Source organism: Oncorhynchus gorbuscha, linkage group LG01 (assembly GCF_021184085.1).
Source record: "Oncorhynchus gorbuscha isolate QuinsamMale2020 ecotype Even-year linkage group LG01, OgorEven_v1.0, whole genome shotgun sequence".
Lineage (NCBI taxonomy): Eukaryota > Metazoa > Chordata > Actinopteri > Salmoniformes > Salmonidae > Oncorhynchus > Oncorhynchus gorbuscha.
The window spans coordinates 2,868,051-2,877,838 of NC_060173.1; the positions used below are offsets into that span (position 1 = coordinate 2,868,051).

Below are 9,788 nucleotides of genomic sequence, written 5' to 3' on the forward strand. Positions count from 1 at the left end.
GTTACACAATGACACACTTGACAATATGAAATAAAACAGGAAAGACAATGACTTCATGCTTCTTCATCAGTTTAATAGGTTTGCATTATGTCTATGATAGTGTAGGTAGAGAGAAAGGACATGCAGTTCATGAAAGTAGCCTATATGATAATGAGACAGACCCTATTGGTTCCCTTTAGATAAAACTATTGAATATTCCATGCAGGTAAATAAGAACACTTCAAAAGACTTCATTCTTCAAGGCCTAATCTAAGTGGTTCTTCTTGTCACACTCAGAGTCATGGCAGCCACACTTATCAATGTAAATGTAGGACTGCGTGATCTTCTTCCCACCAGGGCAGACCATCTCCACCTTCCTCTCACTGGTAGACATCTCTTGACAGCAGGAGCAGGAGTGCATCAGGGTGTTTTTCTCTGCAGAGTACCTAGCAAACAGGACACACAAACAACACTGTTAGAAACAGTACCACATTTATTCTGCTATAGGTCAACTCCCACTGAATTCTCACCCTTCAATCCAATTCCCCCCGTACACATTTCTGCAAAACCCAAATGCATGTTGCGTTTGTTTCTGTGTGCTTTTTTGGCGTGTGTTTGTGTTCTTATTTAGAGTTTGTACTCACATAGAAGATGTTCCACAGGATCCCCCGCAGGCTGAGATTTCCACCGGCACAGAGGACCTGCAGTTATTCACCTCAAGGTAGGTGGTGGTGTTCTTCACATCACAGTGACTGATTAAAGTGCCTGTGGAGGTAGACAGAGTTAAGGAGGACATTTTAAAGTGATGAGTTTCCCCCTTCCTATGTAAAGATGGACTAAAGATGAGCAACTTGAAACAGTACATCACATCTGTATTCACTTTCATCTACAGTAACTCAACGTTGATTTATTGTATCATAAGAGGTTAGGTTGATTTTTTGATTTAACCAGGCAAGTCAGTTAAGAACAAATTCTTATTTTCAATGACGGCCTAGGAACAGTGCCTGTTCAGGGGCAGAATGACAGATTTGTACCTTGTCGGCTCATAAGAGGGGTTTGAACTTGCAACCTTCCGGTTACTAGTCTAGCGCTCTAACCACTAGGCTACCCTGCCGCCCCATAAGAGTTTATGTTTGACGAGTAGATCTGATGTATAAACGAAAATACAAAACTAATCATGAACATTTAGAAATGAATCATATTGTTTTAACTTACAGGTTGTGCAACATCCATTTGCATCAGTTTTCTCAGTTCCCTGTGAAAAAGAACAGTGTACAGCTCAAATGGATATGACCAGTTACAGTCTAATGAGCTAGAGAACACAGTATAGCTGTTATATTGGAAAACTATGATCATCTATGAATATGTTACTCGGGTGTAAATTCAATACAACCTAAAAGTTACTATCAAATGAAGCAAGCAGTATATTTAGGAATAGTTACTTTACTTCAAACAAACACATTCAACCAGTTTCCTCATCTACTTACAGGGACACAGTCCTCTGGACGGAACACTGGGCATTCCAATTTGGATTCCACAACGATGAACTGGTTGTTTGTCTTCGTGCATTCATACTTCACACAGCGGTCACTAGGGGGCGACCAAAACTCCCCAAGCTGTCAAGTAGCAAAAAAAAGAAATATGTACATCATTATTCAAAAATGTAAACAAGCATTACAATTCTTAAGCATTTACATCTTTAACATTTCTGATCATTTATGATGCATTTATGAACATTTCATTAGGGATTTTTCCTATAAACCTAAATATTATACTGTATAGCCAACCATTAATCATTTATATGTTCTCATTAGGGAATCAATATTTAGGTTTATTTCATGCAAAATGTACAAATTATTTATTGTAATACTGCTGTATTCTGCCTGCAAAGAAGTGTCACTTCTCACCGTGTATTCAGTATTGTTGTGGACACAAACAGGTTTGGGCACTGAAAGAACACACAATAAAAGGGTCAGACAATGGTTGAGACATAACAGTTGTTGAACGGTTAAGTTAGACACAATTCCTGCACCATGTTACCATCATGACACCTGCACCATGTTACCATCATGACACCTGCACCATGTTACCATTATGACACCTGCACCATGTTACCATTATGACACCTGCACCATGTTACCATCATGACACCTGCACCATGTTACCATCATGACACCTGCACCATGTTACCATCATGACACCTGCACCATGTTACCATCATGACACCTCCACCATGTTACCATCATGACACCTGCACCATGTTACCATCATGACACCTGCACCATGTTACCATCATGACACCTGCACCATGTTACCATTATGACACCTGCACCATGTTACCATCATGACACCTGCACCATGTTACCATCATGACACCTGCACCATGTTACCATCATGACACCTGCACATGTTACCATCATGACACCTGCACCATGTTACCATCATGACACCTCCACCATGTTACCATCATGACACCTGCACCATGTTACCATCATGACACCTGCACCATGTTACCATCATGACACCTGCACCATGTTACCATCATGACACCTGCACCATGTTACCATCATGACACCTGCACCATGTTACCATCATGACACCTGCTCCATGTTCATGATAATATTTACATTCATCCTGGGCTTAATAATTAGCTCCAGGTTGAAGTTAAAGTCTAAGTACATGATATGTTTGAGTGAGCGCTGTGCCTTTTCACATTCTTGGAATAGAAATATGAAGTCACTGTTTTATCACTTTACAAAGTTTTTAAATTATGGTGCATGATGGTCCAATAACATGGTCCAATAACAGGGTCCAATGACATGGTCCAATGACATGGTCCAATAACAGGGTCCAATGACAGGGTCCAATAACATGGTCCAAGACATGGTCCAATAACATGGTCCAATAACAGGGTCCAATGACATGGTCCAATGACATGGTCCAATAACATGGTCCAATGACAGGGTCCAATGACATGGTCCAATGACATGGTCCAATAACATGGTCCAATGACATGGTCCAATGACAGGGTCCAATGACATGGTCACTATAAAAGCTTCATCAACACTACAGAAATTACAAATCATCTATAACCATGTGGCATAACTGTATGACATAACCCACTGTGTCAAATTAGACAAACCTTTAAAAAAGGTGGAATAAGCACTGCAATAAAAGCCTTATGAATAATGTACCTATATTTATTGTAATTTTTCATGAGTTTATAGTAGTTAAGTATTGAGTTAGATTATATATTGTAGCTATCACAATAGTTATTTCAAATAATTTGCACATCCTTACAACACTGTATTGAAATGTCTTTATATTTTTGGAACTTCTATGAGTTTAATGTTTACTGTTAACTTTTATTGTTCATTTCACTTTTGTTTATTATCTACTTCACTTGCACAATGTTAACATATGTTTCCCTTGCCAATAAAGACCTAAAATGTAATTTAATTGGTGTGACAAAGGAATTTCCTAACACACCTGCTAAATGTCTTTATTGTTAATTTTAAGGTTGGAATCAACATGCAGAACCTCCTGCAGAAAGAGAGGTAAGAACCCATTGGTCCACCAGCTCAGGGACCCAAGCTACACTAATCACAGTCACGTGATTATGTCACAGAGTTACGGCACATTTATGAACCCTTTATTAAGCACGTTATAGATGCTTTGTAACACATTTATACACTAATGACAATCCGGTGTTCAATGTAATTACATTGCTGGACTTTATTGAAACGTTATGTATTTAAATTGATTTGAAAATGTACAAATAAAAGGAAATGTATGGTTTAAACAGGTCTTTAATGTGTATTTGTTTTAGCTGTTAGTGATAATTCCCAGATTCTTAATACGTTGATGTTCCCATCATTAAGCTTTTATGTGTGTGTTGTGAATGGCCAAAGAGGACTGACTCTACAGTGAATACAGCATTATATGATATAGAGTCTATATGGATGTGTTGTGAATGGCCAAAGAGGACTGACTCTACAGTGAATACAGCATTATATGATATAGAGTTATATGGATGTGTTGTGAATGGCCAAAGAGGACTGACTCTACAGTGAATACAGCATTATATGATATAGAGTCTATATGGATGTGTTGTGAATGGCCAAAGAGGTCTGACTCTACAGTGAATACAGCATTATATGATATTGAGTCTATATGGATGTATTTAAGAAAACAGAAGGTGGCGCTCTTCAAACTAAGTGTTGCAAGACAGTGTCAATTAATAGCTTAGTAACGTTCTGATGACTTATGAAGGTTCTCTCAGGTTACTGGTATTTAACATATTTACATATAAATATATACATATATATTTATATATTTATTTACATATATTAACATATAAACATATTTAACATATTTACTGTAGGGTGACAGGAATTTAACATAGTCAAAAAAGTCAGAATTATTGGGCATTTCCACAATTTATATTCCTCAAATGTTATTTTAAACCTAACTAACTAACGAAGGCAAAGATGGATGCGTTGGTCCACCAGACGTTCTTGGAACGAGATTAGTTTAATGTGACTAACGTGACTTCACTTTAGAGAGTAAGCCGTCCTTCAGCACAACATGTCACCCTTTATAAAACACAAGTTTATATTATATTCCACAGTGTTTTATGTCACATTTGACATCTGTGATTATGTCACAGAGTTATGAACATTTATGAACCTTTTATAAAGCACGTTATAGATGCTTTGTAACACATTTATGTAGTGCTTATGAAGGCTTTATGAAGTAGCTAGAATGAAGAGCTGTTTGGTGCTAACATTCCACTCCTTGTCATATGCCAAACATTTAGCACAAGCAGACTTGTACCCGGGTTACCTGGTAGCACGTTAAGGTGCCTCTCTATCCTGTCTCTACTCACCACATGTATTTTTCTGACAGCAGTCCACCGTCTCGTTGACCAACACCTCACCGTACTTCTTACAGGTAACAATATCTTGGGGCGGACATTTCACTGGTTCACACTGGACACTCAGTGTGTCAGCATTACACATGCACTTTTGGCAGTTACTGTACCAAGTCTCACCAAACTGTGTTGGGACAAAACAAACGCTGTTAGCAGAGACTTCAAATGTATTAAGACGAGGACTGGCCACCCGTCAGAGCTTGGTTCCTCTCTTGGTTTATTCCTAGGTTTCTGCCTTCTAGGGAGTTTTTCCTAGCCACTGTCTTTCTGCCTCTGCATTGCTTGCTCTTTGAGTTTTAGGCTGGGTATGTGTAATGGCTTTGTTGCTGCTGATGATGAAAAAAGGGCTTTAACAAATACATTTGATTGATTATTATAACAATAGGGCTCCAGCCTCTTCAGGGCTGGACAACTTACAAGCCCCAATGAAACTAGTAAACTGATTCAAATAATGGGGGTTCTATACAGAACCTTTTTGTGGGCCATAATGTGAAGTGAGCTGTTGAACCATTTCTTCTGACAGATTCATTGTGGTATACATCCACATTATTACCTGTTTGGGTTTTCCATCAGGTCCTGTGCATCCTTGAAGGGAGAATAAGATCTTAGGTCATACATGCTGGTACTTTGAGACACAATTAAACAATGTATTCCTTAAACTGACACATCCTTACCACAGTCACGAACACAGGTGTCAGAGAATGTGTTGAACAAGATGGTACCCTCAGGGCAGAAACAGCCCTCCATGAATGAGTCACATACAATGTTACGGGTCATTTGTGCTCCCTGACATGAATGCACATATTTGTCATTGTATCTATGATAAGAAAAAACAATTAATTACAGACTAGAAACTTTGGAATATAATGGAAACAAGTGGTGTATTTACAAGTGTAAAATAATGAGATGGGAATGAGATGAGATGGGAATGAGAATTATATGAGAATGAGATGGGAATGAGATGAGAAGAGATGGGAATTAGATGAGAATGAGATGGGAATGAGATGAGAAGAGATGAGATGGGATTGAGATGCGATGAGATGGGAATGAGAATGAGATGGGGATGAGAATGAGATGGGAATGAGATGAGATGAGAATGAGATGAAATGAGAATGAGATGAGATGGGAATGAGAATTAGATGGTAATGAGATGAGATGAGAATGAATGAGATGGGAATGAAATGAGATGAGAATGAGATTGAAATGAGATGAGATGAGATGGGAATGAGATGAGAATGAAATGAGATGGGAATGAGATGAGATGGGAATGAGATGAGAATGAAATGAGATGGGAATGAGATGAGAATGAGATGAGAATGAGAATGAGATGGGAATGAGATGAGAATGAGATGAGATGGGAATGAGATGAGAATGAGATGAGATGGGAATGAGATGGGAATGAGAATGAGATGGGAATGAGTTGGGAATGAGATGAGATGGGAATGAGATAGAGATGAGATGGGAATGAGATGAGATGAGATGGGAATGAGATGGGATGGTAAATGAGATGAGATGGGAATGAGATGAGAAGAGAATGAGATGAGATGAGATGGGAATGAGATGGGAATGAGATGAGAATGAGAATGAGAATGAGATGAGATGGGAATGAGATGAGAATGAGAATGAGATGAGATGGGAATGAGATGGATACCTTGAATTGCATGTTGGCTGGATAGTAGAGCCACATGCCTTATACACTTTGGTCTTAGGGCATGTCAGATCTATATTATGGTCAAGATGGAATGAAAGACAAAACAGCAGGTACACAATTTGTAAATGCAGGTTGTCAAAATACAAATAATTAATGTAAATCATAAAGTGAGTAGAATTATTTAAAACCGTGTTAACATCTATCTTGCATCCAAAATTGATCCTATTCCCTACTTAGATCACTACTTATGGCAGGAGCCTGGTCAAAAGCAGTGCACTATGTAGGGAATAGGATCCCATTGGGGACACAGGTCTTATTGGATATGAAAGTCCTTCCCTACCACATGTTCCATTAGTTGATTTCCTCCAGTCGATACAGACTCCAGCTGCTGCACACCTCACAGCGTAGGCTTCCAGGCTGGAGCAGCCGATTGAGATATTTGGCATGTTGCAGACATCAAACTTACAGGCCTCGAAGAAGGGTTGTTGTGGGATAACATCATGGCATTGCTTAAAGACCCTTCCAAAATAAAGAACCCATTTAAGTTATTATATCGGCCTAACCCAAAAGGGGCATTTAACATGTCACAACAGATCACTTACAAATATTGATTACTGTATGCCTAACACGCTTCATTATTTGTGAAGCATCTATGAAGTTCCTATGAATATGACATATTTTATACGGCATAAACAGTCTGTAAGTTAAGTTTGGTTCTAAGTTTTGGAACAACAACCCTTGCCTTTACTGGAGAGTTTACAGACTTGTATGTAAACAGTGTCATAGCAACCTCAATCAGATTCCCTTGTCTTTGTAATATAGCTGTCTCTTTGTGTTATTACAAGGTTACACGTCTTACGGGCTAAGTATGATGTCACAGATTGATGTCTTTCTTGACGGGCAGGTTAGAGGCGTGGGGGTAGGTAGGATAACGGGTTGCCGTTCACAGTAGGGTTTTTTAGCATCAGGAATCTTCCATTCATGAGCCATCCCAGGACATGATGGGTCAATCTTTCCATTCGGTAATCTGCAATCATTTTTCCTGATATTGTCACAGGTACCTTTATAAAGGCACAATAAATATGGGAATGAGAGAAAACACAAGTTATTTTATGTCAGAAACAGCTGCTCATAACTTTAAGCCTACCTACAGTATCTTTTAATTGGTTTTTCTATCATTGTAACTGTATAGTGAACTTTAATGCCATGGAAATGCAAAAACACGCAACAAAATAACATTAAATCATTGCAACAAATGTTCAGTTTACTCACAGAGTACTACAAGCTGTTCATCTGATTCATACTTAAAGTGTTTTTGGTCTACACAATGGATGCATCCCAAATGGGACCCTATTCTCCCTGGTTAAAAGGAGTGTACTACAATGGGAACCTATTCCCCCTGGTTAAAAGGAGTGTACTACAATGGGACCCTATTCCCCCTGGTTAAAAGGGAGTGACCCACTACAATGGAACCCTATTCCCCCTGGTTGGCACTACAATGGGACCCTATTCCCCCTGGTTAAAGGAGTGCACTACAATGGGACCTATTCCCCCTGGTTAAAAGGAGTGCACTACAATGGGACCCTATTCCCCCTGGTTAAAAGGAGTGCACTACAATGGGACCCTATTCCCCCTGGTTAAAAGGAGTGCACTACAATGGGACCCTATTCCCCTGGTTAAAAGGAGTGTACTACAATGGGACCCTATTCCCCCTGGTTAAAAGGAGTGAACTACAATGGGACCCTATTCCCCCTGGTTAAAAGGAGTGTACTACAATGAGGACTACCTATTCCCCCTGGTTAAAAGGAGTGCACTACAATGTTAAAAGGAGTGTACCAATATTCCCCCTGGTTAAAAGGAGTGCACTACAATGGGACCCTATTCCCCTGGTTAAAAGAGTGCACTACAATGGGACCCTATTCCCCCTGGTTAAAAAGGAGGCATACAATGGGACCCTATTCCCCTGGTTAAAATGAGTGCACTACAATGGGACCCTATCCCCCTGGTTAAAAGGAGTGTACTACAATGTGACCCTATTCCCCCTGGTTAAAAGGAGTGCACTACAATTGGACCCTATTCCCCCTGGTTAAAAGGATTGCACTACAATGGGACCCTATTCCCCCTGGTTAAAAGGATTGCACTACAATGGGACCCTATTCCCCCTGGTTAAAAGGAGTGCACTACAATGGGACCCTATTCCCCCTGGTTAAAAGGATTGCACTACATTGAGAACAGTGTGCCATTTGGGAAGCAGTAAAGCCTAAATACTTACCACACTGCCCTCTGTGTTGTTGTGGAATAGGAGTCTGGCAGGGTTACACTGAACATAAGGGACTTAAACATCACTGTTGCTTTAATGGCAGGGATCATCAACAGTAACTCTACCCCAGTGCTGGTGATCATGAGGTCTTCATTAGAAAAGGTTGGGAAGATCTGATTTCCATTGATGTAAACCTTGTGAATGATTAGGAAAACATTACATTACGAATGAGAATAGAGAACAGAATAACAGTACAATAATGTAGATAAGATATGAACGGTTTCCTGAACTAAATTAAGTCACAAGGAGAGTTGGTTGTCTGTTAATAATTTGTCAATATAATGAAATTCTTTGAAATGTCATGGGAATGTTTCAGATACCTTGATGATGGTTTTGAGTTAATGTGATGGCATCATCAAAGTGGTTAACCAATATGTAATGTTGCTAAATAACTATTTGTAACTACTGTAGTGTAGTACTGCAAATTACATTTGTCGTAGTGGGCAATATCAGATATCCCTATTAATCAATACCCCCACGTTACAAAAAGTAAATAAGTAAATAATAGATTTCAAAATATGAAGCTAGATTATTTTAAGTCTTAAAGTGGTATGAGAATGTCTATCTCAAATAATGTCTGTATCAAATAATATCTATATCAAAGGATGTCTATATGAAATAATGTTTGTATCAAAGAATGTCTGTATCAAATAATGTCTGTATCAAAGAATGTCTGTATCAAAACATTTCTATCTCAAAGTGCACTTTTTAAAGTGTATAAATGTGAACAATAGCACAATTATAATTACCATATTTGTTGTCACGTTTAATCTCTTCGAGTAAGAACGATTTTATAGGACTTGTAATTGACAATCAGAGACTGAGGGCAGGTCGCATGTCCAGACGGATCGCAGTTATAGTTGTCGATGATGACACTGAAGTTCTGTCGAGGAACTATTTCTTTA

At 38.9% G+C, this 9,788-nt stretch overlaps 2 protein-coding genes across 2 annotated transcripts in view; both read right to left on the minus strand.

Annotated features, from left to right (window-relative positions):
• LOC124038261 (mucin-5AC-like) overlaps positions 1-9,788 on the minus strand; it is a gene marked incomplete at its 3' end in the record, with an annotated part of 81,826 nt that overhangs the window by 56,393 nt on the left and 15,645 nt on the right. Inside the window, 6 exon segments of the mRNA XM_046353940.1 lie at positions 273-425; positions 624-744; positions 1,195-1,234; positions 1,467-1,595; positions 1,887-1,927; positions 4,868-5,036. Of these exon segments, the coding sequence (XP_046209896.1) occupies positions 273-425; positions 624-744; positions 1,195-1,234; positions 1,467-1,595; positions 1,887-1,927; positions 4,868-5,036 (653 nt within the window).
• LOC124031872 (mucin-2-like) lies at positions 53-7,619 on the minus strand. Its single transcript, XM_046343653.1, has 11 exons — positions 7,423-7,619; positions 6,904-7,082; positions 6,564-6,633; positions 5,587-5,729; positions 5,466-5,497; positions 4,868-5,036; positions 1,887-1,927; positions 1,467-1,595; positions 1,195-1,234; positions 624-744; positions 53-425 (listed from the first exon to the last, which is right to left on the minus strand). Exons 1-11 carry the CDS (start codon positions 7,551-7,553, stop codon positions 245-247), a joined length of 1,236 nt encoding a protein of 411 aa, XP_046199609.1. The 5' UTR covers positions 7,554-7,619; the 3' UTR covers positions 53-244.

What these genes read in the sequence shown, in the direction of transcription:
- LOC124031872 (XM_046343653.1), bottom strand. Translation starts at nt 7,553, where the DNA reads ATGGCTCATGAATGGAAGATTCCTGATGCTAAAAAACCCTACTGTGAA. An exon ending in CAGCCAACATGCAATTCAAG is followed by an intron (nt 5,730 to 6,563) that starts GTATCCATCTCA and finishes TTCTTATCATAG; the next exon opens with ATACAATGACAAATATGTGC. An exon ending in ACAACAATACTGAATACACG is followed by an intron (nt 1,596 to 1,886) that starts GTGAGAAGTGAC and finishes GCTACTTGACAG; the next exon opens with CTTGGGGAGTTTTGGTCGCC.